At 44.7% G+C, this 19,006-nt stretch overlaps 1 protein-coding gene across 1 annotated transcript; it reads left to right on the plus strand.

Moving 5' to 3' along the window:
• The first annotated feature begins 14,616 nt into the window (after positions 1 to 14,616).
• Positions 14,617 to 19,006, plus strand: LOC122922767. Its single transcript, XM_044273489.1, has 2 exons — positions 14,617 to 16,103; positions 18,227 to 19,006. The coding sequence occupies exons 1-2, from the start codon at positions 16,090 to 16,092 to the stop codon at positions 18,888 to 18,890; spliced, it is 678 nt and encodes a 225-aa protein (XP_044129424.1). The 5' UTR covers positions 14,617 to 16,089; the 3' UTR covers positions 18,891 to 19,006.

Raw genomic sequence — 19,006 nt, forward strand, 5'->3', positions numbered from 1 at the left:
GCTTCTGGAGGAGTTCCTCCTCCTCCTCCTATGCCAGCCAAGTGCGGGCTTTAACCCTGTGGATGCTATTTCATCTAGAAAACAGCACCCATCTTGCCAGCAAAGGGGGGTCCTTTCCCTCTGATAATCTGCAGCTGCTGCAGCACATCTTTGGGGACTCTGTCCCTGGGATCCAGTAGAAAGCCTTTGGCTGGCTGCTTTCTTTTTCAGGCTCCCTCTCAGGCCTCATGTCCTCTTTCTGAGGACTCCCATTCCCAGCCCCCCCTCGTTGGTCGCATGTATCTGGGTGCGCCCAGGGCGATTAAAGGTTTGTCCCTGTTTGTGCGCAGGCCCTCTCATGATGCCCTGACCTATTTTTCTGTCGGTCTCTCCTGCCTGGGCCTCTTCCCTGTCCCAAGCCATAGGGAATCCTGTCAGACTGTCCCAGTCTATGGCAGAGTTGCTGCACCGACTGCCTGTCCAAAAATTGCAGCCACCTCTGCCCTCCCAGGGTCCCTTCTGCAGATGGGACACCCTATGCTAGGTCCCGCAGACTACCTCTGGTTGTCGCAACCGTGTCCTGCTCCTCCTTGGATCACTCCCAGGACAAGTTGAGGCTGGTGGCGAACCCTTCCCTGCCATTCCATCCGCTGCCTTTGCTCCGATTCTCTCTCGGTAACAGAGCATCAGGTGGTCTTCCACCATACAGATTCCCTCTGGGTGGTTAAAGACAAATGTCCGCTGAGGAACCTCTCCTCTCCAGGGTTGGTATCCCCTCTAGGGGACTTTCGGAGGGCGCTCCCCTGGCTGCACAAGGAAAGTCAACCTGCCACGTGGTTAGCATGCCGGCACACCTACGTGGTGTCCCAGGTACGTACGCCTTCCCCTTAACAGGGGTACTTGTACCACTGCTAAAGGCTGTACCAGGGGTTATATTGTACACACCCTCCTAGTTGGATAGTGTTCCTGCCAGGTGCTTTAGCCAAAGCAGCCATTCTGGTGCTAGCGTGCGACATGCAGATATATATACAGAGGGAGCCCTGGTTCACCAGCGTGAGTGCGTGCGTGCCTGGAGCCATTACAGTACACTATGCAGCTGTATCCGAGCAGATACATTACTCCTGTCATAGGTAGAGTACCTGTACCATCTCCAGATGATGTAGTCATTACTCTTGTTCTATTGTGCACCAAGCAGCCACACTGTTCCCTTCATAGGTAGAGTACCTGTACCATCTCCAGATTTGCCGTAGCCATTACACCTCTCTGGTTCTATTATGTACCATGCAGCCCTATTTCTCCCTTACCAGGTCGAGGTATAGAGGCACTCTTCTAATGCGGTAGCTATTGCACTCTGGTTCTAGTGCGTACCACACAGGCATCGTTCCCCTCTGACGTGGAGTTCCTGTGCCATCTCCAGATGCTGTACCCTTTACACCTGTCTGGTTTTAAGTCTGCACTACACAGCCGTATTTCTCCCTTATAAGGTAGAGTATATGCACGGCCTCCATATACTGTAGCATTTCCAAATGCTGTAGCTATGTTCCACTCTCATTATAATGAGCACCATACAGCCACACTACTCCTATTATAGGCGGAGTATTTCCAGGATCTATGCCCTATTGGTACAATCTGCAGCCCATACGGCTCCTGCATTACTGGGCGTAACCCTCCCTTCCCTGGCTCTTTTTATTTTACTATATCCTCTCTTTGAGTGAGATCCTTAAGGGCTTTTTTTGTTTAATGGTTAAATTGTGTTTTTTATTTTCAGACTTATGATCATAAATGAATGTAAGTTTCTTTTCCAAAACTTCTTGAAATGAATCCATGCCTTGCGTACGCTATTTTAGTGGGTAAAACTAAAGAGTTTACGGCATTAAAATTTTGTATAGCTGAAGATGAAGCTTTCCAAGTGTCACCTATTGAAGCCACAAGTCAAGTATTTCAGCCATGTGAGTGCTGAATGTGTGAAGCCAGACAAAATAGCTAATGTACAAAGCTGGACCACTCCAAAGGTAGAGATCAAGAGCATTCTTGGCTTTGCAAGTTATTACAGGATATTTCACCCAAATTGCACAACCTCTCCAGGAGCTCCTGAGGAGTTATCCTAAGAACTGAAGCTGCTTTCCAGCTACTCAGTAAAAAAATTAGAGTGCCACCAATCCTGGGTTACCCGGACTATGACCAGCTGCAGAGTCTATATACAGGTGTCATCAAAAAAGGTTTAGGAGCTGTGTTGGTCCCAGCCTTCACCTGAGATGAGTCATCACCTGCGCCAGCAGACCCTTGCAAGAGCTAGTGTGAAATAGCCAAAATTATAGCTCCTTCAAACTAAAGTTCCTGGCCTTGCTGTGGGCAATAACTGTCACCATCAGTGTGTGGGGAGATGATGACTCCCCACTGAACACAGGAGGGAAGGGGAAGGAACAGGTTACCTCCTAAACAATCCTAATCCAGGCCCTAACTACCTACTAATATGAATAGACCTTGAAGGTAGGAATATTCATAAACTGTATACCTAGGCTCTTATATCCCTATAAGGCCCTGGAATGAGGTTAGGACCAGAGACTACCCATTCCTCCCCAGATGAATGAATGTAAGTCTCTGTCTCAGGCCCAGATACAAACAATAGGGAATATAAAAATACAATAAGAAAAGACAAGTTAGCTTGAAGTAGAAAACTGGCAACTCCAGAAACACCCCAAGTTGCCAGTCTCTCCGCTCTCCTGGTACCTCCACAGGAACGTCTGTGACAGTAACCCCCCCCCCCCCTCTCTCTTTTCTACGGGTGACCTCTGGGCACCCAGGACCGACCTTATCCGGCTGAGATCTTTGAAGACATTCACTAAACGATTGGCATTAACGTCGGATGCCGACACCCACATCCTCTCCTCCGGTCTATAACCTCTGAAAGGATCCACGGAGAACTCGAGAGTCAACTATTTTCGGGATCACGATTTCCAAATTACCGTCCACTATGACCGGAACGGCTGTCAAGGAAGATGGCTGTAAAAGTTCCACGTATCTTTTCAACAAAGACCTATGGAACACATTATGAACTTTCAGGGCCCGAGGAAGCTCAAGACAAAAAGCTACAGGATTAATAATGGCCGTGCTCTTATATGGGCTGATAAATCTTGGACCCAACTTCCAGGAAGGTACCTTCAACTTAATGTTTCTTGTAGACAGCCACACCGAATCACACACACTTAGGTCCGGACCATTCATACGTTTCCTGTCAGCCACGCATTTTTATTTGTTGCCCATATTTTTCAAGTTTTTCCATTTTTCGCTAGATCTATGTCCATGATGACTAAAAACGTTCTTCCTCAGGGATACCAGAAGTATTAGAACCAGAAAATGTGCCAAACGGTGGGTGAAACCCATAGGCCCCAAAAAACAGCGACTCACCAGTGGCCTCCTGACTACGATTGTTTATGGCAAACTCTGCCAAAGACAAAAAGGAAGGCCACTACTCCTGGTTCTCAGATACAAAACATCTCAAGTGGGTCTCCAGACTCTGATTAGTGCGCTCCGTCTGTCCATTTGATGAAAATCTGAAGAAAAGGACAGTTGAATTCCCAGACGAGTACAGAACGCCTTCCAGAACCTGGAAACAAACTGAGTGCCGTGATCCGAGACCACGTCAGAGGGAATGCCATGAAGTTTCACAATGTTGTGCAAGGGTTTTAGCATTAGGCAGGCCTGGTAATGCAATAAAATGTACCATTTTACTAAAGCGATCAACTAGCACCATAATAACTGTCTTTCCTGAAGAATTAGGTAGATCAGTCATAAAGTCCATGAATCCATGGTCTGGACAGAATGGGTAACGGAAGTAAAGATCCAGAAGGTCGAGTATGTGTCACCTTGGCACGTGCACATGTAGTACAGGCTGACACATAGTCCTTCACACACTTGCGCCACCCTGGCCACCAGAATTTACAAGATATGAGGTTGGTAGTGGACCTACTCCCAGGCTGTCCTGTAAGAATCGTACATTGATGTTCCTCGAACACCTTGTGACGCAATTCCAGTGGCAAAAATAGTTTTCCAGAGGGCCACGAGTCCGGTGCATCTCCCTGAGCCTCTAACACCTTCACCTCAAGGTCAGGGTAAAGAGCGGATATCACCACCCCTTTAAACAGTATTGGACTCAGGTTTTCAAAATCACCACCTCCGGGGAAACTACATAACAACAAGGCAACCGCCTTGATATTCTTAATCCTTAACTACCTATCAATATGAATAGACCTTGAAGGTAGGAATATTCATAAGCTGGATACCTAGGCCCCTATATCCCTATAAGGCCCTGGAATGAGGTTAGGACCAGAGACAACCCATTCCTCCCCAGATGGCAAATGGAAGTCTCTGCCTCAGGCCCAGATACAAACAACAGGGAATATAACAAACACAATACAATAAGAAAAGACAAGACTTAGCTGAAAGTAGAAAATTGGCAACTCCAGAAAAACCACAGAGTACAACCAACCAGCTAGTTAGAAAACAGGAAGAAAATCTATAAACCGCACTTTCAAGAGTGAGAAGTGGCTACTTATGGGAAAGATAAATTACCAACAAGCAACACCAAGCAAGGGGTGTGGCATTCACCAAAACACAGGCGTAATAAGATCCATAGGGAACTTTTCAATTTAACCTACAAGTTGCCAGTCTCTCCGATCTCCTGGTACCTGCCACAGGAACGTCCGTGGCAATAACGGAGAAGTTTAAGGGCTACACCCTACAAGATTTACACCAATAACCCGCTGGCTCACTTGAACACTGCACGTCTTGGAGCCCTGGAGGAACGATGAACCTCTAGGCTCACAAACTAAAATTTCTCCATCAAACATTGTGCTGGCAAGACTAATGTCAATGCTGATGCCTTGTCCAGGTTTAAGGGGTTGGCTACCTGCTGGTTATTTCTGACAGGTGTTTGTAAGATGATTATATGACGCTTATTAATATAGCCTATGAAGGTGATTTGCTTGGTCAAGTGACCCTCCATCAGCAGCCATTTTATGGACAGGACCACTGTGTGGACAGCACAATAGACTTTGTAAACAAGGGAGCATACCTTATGAAATATAGAAAATACCACAGAATTTAAACAAAAGCTTTATTAGTGTCATATTATCATCTTCCAAACACATTGGTTAACAATAACCAGAAAGTGGCCAACCCCTTTAACTGCTCAAAAAGAATTCATTTCTGCAGATGGACAGTGGGAAGATGTGGAGATGCCAGTATTTTATTCCCCATTTGCCCAGCACGAAGCCCACCTCCTCAGGCCTAAGACCTTTCGAGCGGTCGACTATCCACATACAGTACAGACCAAAAGTTTGGACACACCTTCTCATTCAAAGAGTTTTTCTTTTATTTTCATGACTATGAAAATTGTAGATTCACACTGAAGGCATCAAAACTATGAATTAACACATGTGGAATTATATACATAACAAAAAAGTGTGAAACAACTGAAAATATGTCATATTCTAGGTTCTTCAAAGTAGCCACCTTTTGCTTTGATTACTGCTTTGCACGCTCTTGGCATTCTCTTGATGAGCTTCAAGAGGTAGTCACCTGAAATGGTCTTCCAACAGTCTTGAAGGAGTTCCCAGAGATGCTTAGCACTTGTTGGCCCTTTTGCCTTCACTCTGCGGTTCAGCTCACCCCAAAGCATCTCGATTGGGTTCAGGTCCGGTGACTGTGGAGGCCAGGTCATCTGGCGCAACACCCCATCACTCTCCTTCATGGTCAAATAGCCCTTACACAGCCTGGAGGTGTGTTTGGAGTCATTGTCCTGTTGAGAAATAAATGATGTTCCAACTAAACGCAAACCGGATGGAATAGAATGCCGCTGCAAGATGCTGTGGTAGCCATGCTGGTTCAGTATGCCTTCAATTTTGAATAAATCCCCAACAGTGTCACCAGCAAAGCACCATCACACCTCCTCCTCCATGCTTCACGGTGGGAACCAGGCATGTAGAGTCCATACGTTCACCTTTTCTGCATCGCACAAAGACACGGTGGTTGGAACCAAACATCTCAAATTTGGACTCATCAGACCAAAGCACAGATTTCCACTGGTCTAATGTCCATTCCTTGTGTTCTTTAGCTGTAACACTTCTGGAGTTATATATATGGCTCAATGTGACTGTGGACTTAAATATATAGGTAAAACTAAAAGGATTTTTAAAAAACGTATCCTTGAGCATATCGGGGATATACGTAATAAACGGGATAAACCCATATCTAGACATGTATGGAGCAGACATGCCGGATCCATCAAAACCATGCATTTCTCGATGATTGAGGTTATAAAAATATCTAAAAGAGGTGGGGACCTAGACAAACTGTCGAAACAAAAAGAATCAAGGTGGATATTTAGGTTAAATACTGTCACACCAGCTGGATTGAATAAGTCTATAGAATTTGCGTGCTTTATTTAGTCGTCCAATGTACCGTTTGGGATCATCATATCCCCTATATCTTAATAATCATCAATCGGAGGGTTAATTTATGTACTTATGACCCTGATCATATATTTCAGCCAATCACCCTTAAACAATTCAAATTGGCTACATAGAAACTATCGGCCTGTTGTCTGTAGATAGCTATCCCCTTAACTGGATACTATCATCTAATCCTATTGAATATGTGGCTGTAAATAAAATAAAATATATTAATATCTTCATAATAGTGCTCCTTAGCCATCGGTCTTTGCTTGGCCCCTTCTCACTAACCAGTTGAGGATGTCAGCGGTTGACTGAGTCATGTGATCGGCACGGCTGGAGATATCACATGATCGGCGCAGCAGTCATGTGGGTGCGTCTCTTGCCAGACGCTATCTGTTCCACCTCCCACAGAGGATGACGTATCAGTACTATACGTCATCAGACGTCGCCCCCACGTGGGCCGGTCATGTGACTCATACCCGGAAATAATAGGTTTAAAAGGCAGGAACGCCGTTAAATCCGGGCCGCTTCTCCACGGACACCACCGGGTCACCATGACGTTACCATCGTCATCAGCAACTTAACTTGCGGATATCACTGCTGACCTTCCTATCTAGCCAGTTAAGGGGCACGCAAGTATTACTGACTGTATCATCTGATACCACTAAAATACGTCATATGTTATATCATCTAATGGTACATATTTATCTGGTGACGCTATATACATTTATGTGGTTCAGTTGGTAGTGCTGACCTATAGCCAGTATATTCTGTTATACCATTGTTGTCCGATTTACTTGCATTTTATATCTTTCGGCCTGGTATATACATACAGGCACTCAGGGGTCAAGTCCTGGGAAAAAAAGATCCACTGCAACCCCCCCTCCCCCTCCAAAAAATAAAAAAGCACAGAAAATCTAGCATGCTGTAATTTGTGTCGCTGCGGACAAAAAAAAAAAAAAAACTTTTAGAAAAGTTTGTCCTGGGATTCGATCTCATGACCTCTACACATCAGAGGCAAGGCATATGCCCTGCACGGCTATGAAAGCTGTCTAACTAGTTACTTAAAAAAATAAATATATATAAGACTTCTACTGTAGGTAACTTTGCCCACTGTGTATGGATGTAGCAGAGCTGGGTGTGTTGGGGCAGCTGTCATGTGTATGGTTGTACAGTAGGTATCAGTAAACTAGGTATCAGTAGAAGTCTTATAAAAAAAAAAAAAAAAAAAACACTTTTAGAAAAGTTTGTCCTGGGATTCGAACTCATGACCTCTACACATCAGAGGCAAGGCATTTACCCTCACAGCCATAAAAGCTGTCTAGCTAGTTGCTAAAAAAAAATAAAATAAGACTTCTACTTATACCTAGTGTACTGATACCTAGTGTACAACCATACACATGACAGCTGCCCCAACACACCCAGCTCTGCTACATCCATACACAGTGGGCAGCTGACATGTGTATGGTTGTACACTAGGTATCAGTACACTAGGTATAAGTAGAAGTCTTATATTTTTTTTTATTTTTTTATTTTATTTTTTTAAAGCAACTACCTAGACAGCTTTCATGGCTGTGAGGGTAAATGCCTTCCTCTGATGTGTAGAGGTCGTGAGTTCGAATCCCAGGACAAACTTTTCTGAAAGACATTCTAAATGATCTCGTAGCTATGTGTCAGCTGCGAACGCTCTGCCCGAAGTGACTGAACATACTCGCAGCGTATCTGGCCAACAGAAGAAGTGAAGGAGATGATGTCAGAAGGGGGCGGGGCGCCATGAGAGGAGTCACAGTGAGGCAGTCGCAGGCAGCAGCACCGCACAGACAGCTTTCTCTCAACTGAAGCCACTCCTCCCTTAGCCTGCCCTGCACAGTGCGCTCCGTCTCCCCCTGTGAATCTGATTCTGATTCAGCCGCGTTCTCCTGGCTTGAGGCTGAAAGGGAACAGCGTTCCTGCCATGAAAAAAGTGCAGGAACGGCGTTCCCCCTGCAGGCACTGATGTTTTATAAAACTGGGCTGTATACCTAGATTTATGATTTGGCACACCCCAGTTAGGCCATAATATATAGTACGAGATGTGTGAATGGTCTGAGGCCCCTGTTTATTAAAAATGAGACCTTATTATCTACCCATTTATTCATCTCTTACTAAAAACAACTGATCAAAGCGTTTTATAAAATTGATTGAGCTACGTCTTCTTCCTATTGGCCTATTGTTTTTGTTGCTATATGTACCAATTTATCTTTAACTATCTTTAAAGAGAAAAATAAAATTAAAAAGAGACAAAATTTGTATTTGTAGTATAATAATATCTGTAACTTTATATGGTGATAGATAATCATTGTCAAATATGTACCCTGATGAGCCTGACACCAACCAGGCGAAACGCGTAGGGACGGTTTTGGACATTTGACTTTTTTCTTTTTGTTCACACTTGGTAATTGGGTGTTTTTTGTCACCTATTTTGGGTATCTATACCAATTGTTTTTGTGTTTTGTGGTGTAGAATAGCCGATGTATCCTCACTAGGGTCCCCTAATATATCAGGCATCCATCTCCTGAGAGGGACAATAAGGGACACCAGGAGGCACGTGAGACGGGATCGTCCCTATCGGGGCGGCCATTCCGTATTTAGGCAGGGCTGCTACACCAGGGCCAGATTTAGGGATACTGCCCCCATAGGTTCTTTATAACATCAATTTAACTGAACTACTATATTGCAAGTTATATCTGCCCCTAGATTCTGATTTTCATTTTCTTTTTCTCTTTATTATTTAATTAATATATTTTGAAGGGTGTAATAACTGTTTTATATATAAATATTAAAAGTTATATTTTAGAATGATGGGATTACTGTGAACCTCTATTACTTATGACCACATTCCACTATAGAATCCCTGAACAGGACTGTGTTCAAACTGTGAATAAGTTCTTTAGCCCAAGCAAGTCTCTTCTGCTTGTTGCCTGTCCTTAGCAGTGGTTTCCTAGCAGATATTCTACCATGAAGGCCTGATTCACACAGTCTCCTCTTAACAGTTGTTCTAGAGATGTGTCTGCTGCTAGAACTCTGTGTGGCATTGACCTGGTCTCTTATCTGAGCTGCTGTTAACCTGTGATTTCTGAGGCTGGTGACTCGGATGAACTTATCCTCCGCAGCAGAGGTGACTCTTGGTCTTTCTTTCCTGGGGAGGTCCGCATGTGAGCCAGTTTCTTTGTAGCGCTTGATGGTTTTTGTGACTGCACTTGGACACTTTCAAAGTTTTCCCAATTTTTCAGACTGACTGACCTTCATTTCTTAAAGTAATGATGGCCACTTGTTTTTCTTTACTTAGCTGCTTTTTTCTTGCCATAATACAAATTCTAACAGTCTATTCAGTAGGACTTTCAGCTGTGTATCCACCTGACTTCTCCACAACGCAACTGATGGTCCCAACCCCATTTATAAGGCAAGAAATCCCACTTATTAAACCTGACAGGGCACACCTGTGAAGTGAAAACCATTTCAGGTGACTACCTCCAAGAGTGTGCAAAGAAGTAATCAAAGCAAAAGGTGGCTACTTTGAAGAACCTAGAATACGACATATTTTCAGTTGTTTCACACTTTTGTTGTGTATATAATTCCACATGTGTTACTTCATAGTTTTGATGCCTTCAGTGTGAATCTACAATTTTCATAGTCATGAAAATAAAGAAAACTCTTTTGAATGAGAAGGTGTGTCCAAACTTTTGGTCTGTACTGTACCTGTGACCTTACGCCGACAAAAGAGAAAGAACTCTACTCTTTGCTTGAAGTCTGAGCAAGAGTCATTGGCGAGCTGCTTGACTACTTCTCTAGCAGACAAGCACCTGAGAGAATCTGGTAGAAGAGGGCTGACCCAGAATTGGCTTCTCTCTACAACTTTTCCTCCAAAAAGGACTACTCCTCTGGGGGGTGCCTTAACCTGTTACCTATAAGTGCTTTCATCAGATAGTAGTGCCCCGCAGAAATGCCTAAAGAGTGATGGACATGTATCATAACAGGTCTGGACACTTTGGAACACAAAAAACTGAAGCCACAATTAGGCTGCACTTCTGTTGCATTGACATGAGGCCTAAAATTTAAACCTGGTGCCGTTGTGCCTGAGCTGCCATGGGGGAGGTCCCAGCGGTCCAACAAAGGCTGCACGTTACCTGGACTAGGTTCCACAGCTGGGGATTGTTCTACATTTAGAATAGGTTGCAAGCACCCCCTCCTTGGCACCATCATGGACTGGACCCCCTCGTATTTAGGAATATTAGCTTAGGCAATTTATTGTTTGTGTAACCACTTATGTTCTTGACCTGGTCTCTTCTCAGCAATGGAAGGGAGGGGGTCAGCTTGAACTGCGGCCTTGGACTTCTGATGCAGGACTGCTAGGCGGGACTACAAGCACAGCCCAAGGACTACCTTGCTTTCACCAAGTGGGTGTCAAGTACCTCAGACCTGAGGGTACTACAAATTATCTATTGCATACATTGTTATTTACTGTTTGTTTCCTGGCCACCGCTACAAGCAAGGAAAGGTTTGCAGGAACATGGTTAAACTACCCTGCTCTTCCCCTCTTGGTAGGAGTAGATTGATCCTGCTCCCTGCCAAGAGGGAGAGATCTTGTCTAGAGACAGTGGGGAGAGGAATCAAGTTGCTGAACTTCTGCTCCTGTCACAGATTCTGCAAGGTAAAAGACCCAAATTGTCCTCAAGTAAACCCTTTTAGATTCCAGACACCAGAGCGAACTGCTACATCTGCAGCTACAGACAATGCTGTAAGGCGAATGACTACAGCCAAGCCACTCAGCACCAAACAACAATTAGGCCAGTTTTACCTAAGTGCTGAATTGCCACCAACGAAGCTGCCTCCAAATCATTACCAGTGCCAGAGAGGTAGTGCACTTGAAGCCTTCTGCTACTTTTTATATTTAAAGTTCTTCGTTGCACTTTGCAAAAAATAATAAATTTTTCAACTCTTTCATCCTTCAGTACTATATTTCCACTGCACCGATCCTCAGGGAGCAACAGCCTGAGCCAGTACACCATAGCACAACACTTCATTAGGTCTACTGGCTCCTCAGGGGGGCGCTGCAGATCAACAATCGATCAGGTTTCCCGCCAGCACCTACATTAGTGGCTCCAACCCCTACTTCTCCTCCTCCACTTCCACCTCCGAATTATCAACAGGAAGACTATACTCACATCTGGCCCATTCGCTCAACTTTTGGGCCGGGTATGAGAATGTCTTCACTGCCTTGCCCTGTCACTCATTTCTGTTGTGGCGTACTGCTCACAGGCCTAAAGCATATGGACAACTGGATAGTGTTTGGTCTGTATAATAAGTCATACCATGCTTTGGCTTACTGAATTTGTCATCCAAATAGTAATATATTTCATGCAATTTAACGTCTTAACCCCTTAGTGACCAGCCTGTTTTTGACCTTATTGACCAAGTGATTTTATTTTATTTTTTCATTCGTCGCTATGGAGGAAGGAGTATCAAGACTGGACTTGGTGGAAGACAGGGTGGTGCTTAACTGGCTGTCAGCATTATCTGCTGCAATCCAACCGACCACGTGGTCGCATTGGTGTGATGTCAAGAGTGGTGTCCTGTGCCGCCCTGCAAACTGGGACATGAAGCTAGGTATCTTGGATGATTGTTTTTCTTGTGCTCTGGCAGCAGGCACTGTTTCACTTGCTTGTAGTTTTTATTAGTTTTACTTTGGGGTACAATTCTGGCTTATATATACAGGGTTCACTTACAAAGACAGAAGATTGCAGCTCTCACCTCAGATCCCTGTGAAGCACGGAGGATAGGGCTTGAACCCAGCCACATTTGAAATGTCCAAAAACAAAGGATCGACTCCAGCTTCTGACGGATAAAAATAATTGGTTCTTTATTGGCTTCCAAAATGTAAGATCCGACATACATCACACGGAAAGACAAGTTGTAGTTGTGACGCGTTTCGGGCTATGGTATTGAGCCCTTCATCAAGACAATACAGCATGTACTAAAAGCAAGTACTTATATACAACACAGGTACAATCCTCCTCCTTTTTCGATTGGCTGAAGGTCACACCCCCAGCCCAGGTGTTCCTGGGTTAGGTGAGAGAATCAGCCAGGCGAAAAGATGGGAGGGGGAGGCAATGAATTTAGCATCATGAATTAAGTCACAGACTGATGAACTACATATATTGCAATGTTAAGTCATATTTTCTGTTTAAACCCTTCGGTGTACAGGTATCAAAATAAATATCCAAAATGTTTCTCTGCTTAATAACTTCTGTTTACGATCGCCTCCTCTAATAGGTGCAGAGACAACCTCCACGCCCTGCACAGAAAACGCAGAGGTGTCACCTTTATGAACAGTGGCAAAATGCATAGTTGCCGCTGAAACATTCCGGGACATAAAATTAGGGACATCACTTAAATGCTTCCTTATCCGAACTTTTAGATCATTTGTGGTACAGCCCACGTATTGCAATCTACAAATTTTGCATGTTATAACATATATTACGTGGTCTGTATTGCAATTTATATACTGCTTCAACACATGTCTATTATTATTAGCCATAGATATGACCTCTTTTGAGATACACATGTGTGGACAGCAGATACATCTTCTGCTACCACATTTATAGTTTCCATTGGTTTTTGGCCAGGTACATATTTTGGGGATCTTTTCCATGAATAAGCTTGGACTGATTTTTTTGTCCCACAGTGGGAGCTCTTTTTGCTATACATCTTATTCCTGCAGATGCTATATTTCTCCATTCCTCATTATAGTTCAAAACCGGAAGATGTTTCCGTAAAATTTCGCATATCCTAAAATAATCTCTACTGTAATTAGTGATGAAGGAGATAGGTTCATCTTTATTCAAATTTTTATTTTATTTTTTGTCTTTTTATGCTTATTCCCTTTTCTTTTCTTTTCATTTTTGCCATTACTTTTATCATTCCCATTAGAGAAGATGAGGGTCTTTTTGTCTTGCTAACTGTATGCCTTTATTTATGCTGGTTTGGGTATATCCTCTCATCTTAAGTCTAGCTGCAATACTATGGACTTCTCTTTCAAATAATTCCTTGGTGGAGCAGTTCCTTTTTGCCCTTATCATTTCCCCCTTAGGCCTCATGCACACTGCCGTGTTTCACAGCCGTGTGCGGGCCGTGGAACCGCGGCCTGGATCCCTCCTGAGAGCAGGAGCGCACGGCGTCACTGGTTGCTATGACGCCGTGCGCTCCCTGCTGCCGGCACAGTACAGTAATACACTGGTATAGATCATACCAGTGTATTACTGTATTGCGGCGGCAGCAGGGAGCGCACGGCGTCATAGCAACCAGTGACGCCGTGCGCTCCTGCTCTCAGGAGGGATCCAGGCCACGGTTCCACGGCCCGCACACGGCTGTGAAACACGGCAGTGTGCATGGGGCCTTAGGGATATATTTTATAACGTGTGGAGGATGGCAGGAGGAGGCAGAGAGAATAGTATTACCAGCTGATGGCTTCCTATGGGTGTATGTAATCACCTCATTACTGCCCTTATCCACTTCCAGACACAGATCCAGAAAGACAATTTTATCCGGATCGCTGGAAAAGGTTAATTTTATGGATGTGGTACAATTATTCAAGTATTCTATACATTCACCTATTCTCTCTTTGTCCCCCTGCCAAACCCACAACATATCGTCGATAAATCGACCATACCATTTAAAGTGTTCTCTATAGGGGTTATCATTAGAAAAAAGATACCTGCTTTCCCACCACGCCATATATATATTTGCGATCGATGGTGAGTACTTCGCTCCCATAGGGATTCCTGATTGCTGAAGGTAATATTTTTTATTAAACATGAAAAAGTTATGTTTCATCAAGAAATCTATACATGAACATAAAAAATCCTGCAACTCTGGAGTATAGTTACTATAACATTCCAGGAACCATTTTAAGGCAACAATAGCCGACTGATGTGGTATATTCGTATACAATGCAGTAATATCTGCTGTTACCCAGGTAAAATTCGTATGCCACTCAAAAGAAAAAAAGTTTTTTAAGGCCTCATGCACACGACCGTTGTGTGCATCCGCGGCCGTTGTTCCGTTTTTTTCCGCGGACCCATTGACTTTCAATGGGCCCGTGGAAAAATCGGAAAATGCACCTTTTGGCATCCGCGTCCGTGTTCCGTTGTTCCAGTCCGTCAAAAAAATAGGACCTGTCCTATTTTTTACGCGGACAACGGTTCGCGGACCCATTCAAATCAATGGGTCCGCGAAATTATCGGATGCACAACCGTTTGTCGTCCGCATCCGTTTTATTAATCTTTTGCATGGCAAAACTGTCTGCCAGATTTGAGCCCAATAAAAAATAAAATAAAAATTTCAATACAGGAAGGAAGCTTCAGGTCATAGGTTATCACATTGCAGTTCACTGCAGCCTGGTGTTGCATGTGGTTTGCTGGAGTGAGCTGTGGCTAATTTATCCATAAAATTTTCACCATGCCCAAGTGGAATGTTGAAAAACTCATCACGTTGGTGCAGGAGAGGCCTGAACTGTGGGACAGCAGGCTGAACATTTACCAGGACAGGGTTAGAAAAGAAGCATCCTGGGAGAAAGTGGCCAGGTCCATGCGGCGCACGGAATGGCAAAAAGCTGATGCCAGAGGTCGGGCAGATTTAGGTAAGTGCCAGCAATGTCATTGCACTGTCCTGGTCCCTGTCTTGTCACTATTGAAGGTGCTACAATTACATGATGTGCCCAAAACTGCATACGAGCATGGAACACGGAGGTGAGCGTTCCGCGGTATCCCAGCCTGGCATCCTCTATTGTTGCTATGATGCGGTGTGCTTTGTGTCAACCCTGAAGTACAGTCAGACCCTGGTATAGTTCATACGAGTGTATTATGGTACTGCAGTGGCGGCACTAGGTGCATGGCGTCCTAGCAAACAGTAATGACATGAACTCCTGTTCTCACCAGGATGCTAGGCCGTGATACTGCGGAACGCTTAGCTCCATGTTCCTAAAATTTAAACAGTTTGTTTTTTACATTCACCTCCCTTACATTATATATATATATATGCCTAGATCTGGATTAGACTTTATATTTTTGGGGTTAAAATACACCGCACTCCTACTATATGGTGTTTTTGAAATGCCTGGCCCTAGCTATGATACTGTAAACTGTAGTAATGGATACTATGCATGTGCACCGGCCAGTTGGTGGCACTTGTTCTAGTTTTTAATTGCGTATGCGATAGTTGACCCTTAACGCTTATTGTGCCTTAATTTACATACCAGTGCCTAGCACGATTATTACATGGCTTCCTGAACGTTTTAAATGAGTATGTCCAAAATGGCAGTACTGTAGCATGTGATCCTTTTTTTTTTTTCATTATGGCCAAATTATCCTCCGTATGTGCCTATTTTATGTTTTTTTTGGTCTATTGCATTTTCGCAAAGGACACTTTTCTCGACAAGTCTAAATTCTCTTCTTTTTTTTTGGCATGCCACAATAGTGAAACAGACCAAAACCCGGTGGAACAGTTGCCGGGATCAGTTCCGCCGGGAACTAAATGAGCGTGGCCGAAGTGGCGAGGGTGGCGCACGGAAAAGGCCATATATATATACACCTCACAGCTGGAGTTTCTGAAGCCAGTGATGGATTTGAGGCCGTAAGTATATTTTTTATATGTTAATTATCTATTGCTCACCACTTATTACCTTGGTGTATGTGCTTTTTTTCAAACCATATTAAAAATGGTCCAAACAAAGCACACTATTTCAGCAGTATGACGAGACAACACAAGTAGGGCTGCAGCTAACGATTATTTGAATAATCGATTAGTTGCCGATTAATTTCTTCGATTAATCGGGAAAAACGACAAAATTACAAAACAGAGGTTTTATACGGATCTGTGGGCGACACTATTATGGGGGATCTGTGGGCGACACTATTATGGGGGATCTGTGGGCGACACTTATGGGGGATCTGTGGGCGACACTTATGGGGGATCTGTGGGCGACACTTATGGGGGATCTGTGGGCGACACTTATGGGGGATCTGTGGGCGACACTTATGGGGGATCTGTGGGCGGCGCAGTTATGGAGAGGGGGATCTGTGGGCGGCGCAGTTATGGAGAGGGGGATCTGTGGGCGGCGCAGTTATGGAGAGGGGGATCTGTGGGCGGCGCTGTTATGGAGAGGGGGATCTGTGGGTGGCGCTGTTATGGAGAGGGGGATATGTGCACTGTTATGGGCATAACAGTGCACAGATCCCTTTCCCCATAACAGTGCACAGATCCCCCTCCCCATAGCAGTGCTATACACAGACCCCCCTCCCCATAGCAGTGCCATAGACAGATCCTCCCCCCTCCCCATAGCAGTGATATACACAGACCCCCCTCCCCATAGCAGTGCCATAGACAGATCCTCCCCCCTCCCCATAACAGCCCCGGCCCCGATGCTTATAAGTCGGACTAATCACTGCATCTTTATTTTACCTTTTTACAATGACGCTCCTGTAACAGCCAGGCAGAGCGGACGGCGGCGCAACGTCACTCACTCACGTGACGCACCTGCTCCGCCCACCTCATGAATGAAGGAGGCGGAGCAGTCGCGTCACGTGAGTGAGTGACGTTACGCCGCCCACCGCTCTGCCTGGCTGTTACAGGAGCGTCATTGTAAAAAGGTAAAATAAAGATGCAGCGACCGCCCGCCCGCATAGCAACGAATCGGCGATTATTCGATAACTGGATTCGTCGACAACGAATCCAGTTATCGAATATAATCGATTAATCGTTGCAGCCCTAAACACAAGCACATCGCACATGGCCTGACATCTGACGTCTCTCTTCATCCTGTGTGCCACTTGATGTGTAATATATAGTCTTTTCAATATCTGAGGGGATAGAGTGCTATCAGTGCTTGATATTTGAAGGTAGATGACACATGTGCCTTGCATGTTTTTTCTCATCATACTGCTGTTTGACATATATTTTGCCTGTTGTTTGGCGCTCGTCAATATGAGAATGTGTCCCTTAACATTGGATATGTTTGAAATATGTGCTAACGATTGGGCCAAGCCATACCAGTCAGAGGTGCCCGAATAGTGTTTCCAGCATTGTTTTTTTCGCAGTATTCCTTTTTTTTTTAAAGCTTTGTAAATTTTTTACATTTTAGTTTATTAACAGGACCTCGTGACTATGAAATTTTCCAGACACAATATTCTATAGTTGCATTTCAGTTTCCAAAAATGTCTTCCAGCAGATATTATGCCAAATGCAAAATAGATTGTAGTATTATACATTGACTAATGATGCACCTTCTGCATTCCTGGCACAGTTTTTGAAGAGAAACTTCAACCCTGACCTTAGCAAGCATTTGAAATGTCCAGGAATTATTATTTTGGAAGCTGGAATAAACCCTAACGAGTGTGAGAGTGTACAAACACATCCACAATGCCGATGTGGAGAATTTCAGCACTTGGTTAGCTCCTCGAATGTGTTCACCGTTTTTCAAAACAGGACATCCACAAACCTCTATCAGTGTTCCGTTTTTTAACAGTCCAAAAAAGAGTACTTGCTCACATTAGGATTCATCAGTGATTATTTAGTGTTGGAATGGATATGTTAAGTTTTCATCTCACAAGGATAATCCCCTTTTTGAAAAGTTTGGACTTGTCCAAACAAGTAGACTCCATTTGTTAAAATTTTTAGAGGGATCTAAACCTTTTGACAATCCACAATGTTGGGCAGCATTAAATTAATATCTTCTTATCTATAATGTTTCCATACAGGACTGTGGACAGCTTGGACGATGATCCGGAGGAGGATTCGGATGCTGGGGGCAGTGATACACCAGCCGTTTTCTCCCCGGAGAGCAGCCCCTCCCATCCCCAGGCTGAGGAGCCCCACCAGCCACCACTGGAGCCCCCAACCCATTCACAGGGGACCCTGGATCCCACCCCGCAGCCTCGGCCAAGGCGGAGATGCACTGGCCCTCAGGCTTCCTCTGTTCCAGACACACGGGAACAAATTGATGCCCGTGTCATCGAGTTCCTGGCCAAGAGGAGGAGTGAGGGCCCGGAAGAAGCCGTGGTGAGGGGGCTGGGTCCGCTGCTCAGGGGCGTCCCTGCCCACCGTTTTTGCTCGTGTGTGTCGGGCATAGCAATGCTCATTGAGCTATTCTCCTCCCCCTACGAGGAAGATATCCTGGGAGAACTATGCCATGTGAGACGGCGCATACTCGCTTCTCGTGCGCAAAATGTGGCTGGGCCGAGTCAAGCACAACCCCATGGCCCCCTGTACCTGGCCCCTCTTACCAGGTGGCCCCGGAAGCCAGCCGGCCATCGTCACAATTTTACTCACAGGCTGCCCCCTATGCCACTGCCCCAGCAACAGCAGAGGCCTGGCAGTTCTTACCAGCCTGGTCCCTTCACCAGGGATTTGTTTGAGCTTTAATTTTGTTATTTACTGTGTTTACCTTGTATTTGTGTTTTTTATTTATGGGCCAATTTGTGCCCACATACCTTGGTTTCAAAAATTGTGGAGACCTTAGGTTTTCCGTCTTTAAAAAA

The sequence above is a fragment of the Bufo gargarizans genome, unplaced genomic scaffold (genome assembly GCF_014858855.1).
Source record: "Bufo gargarizans isolate SCDJY-AF-19 unplaced genomic scaffold, ASM1485885v1 fragScaff_scaffold_695_pilon, whole genome shotgun sequence".
Lineage (NCBI taxonomy): Eukaryota > Metazoa > Chordata > Amphibia > Anura > Bufonidae > Bufo > Bufo gargarizans.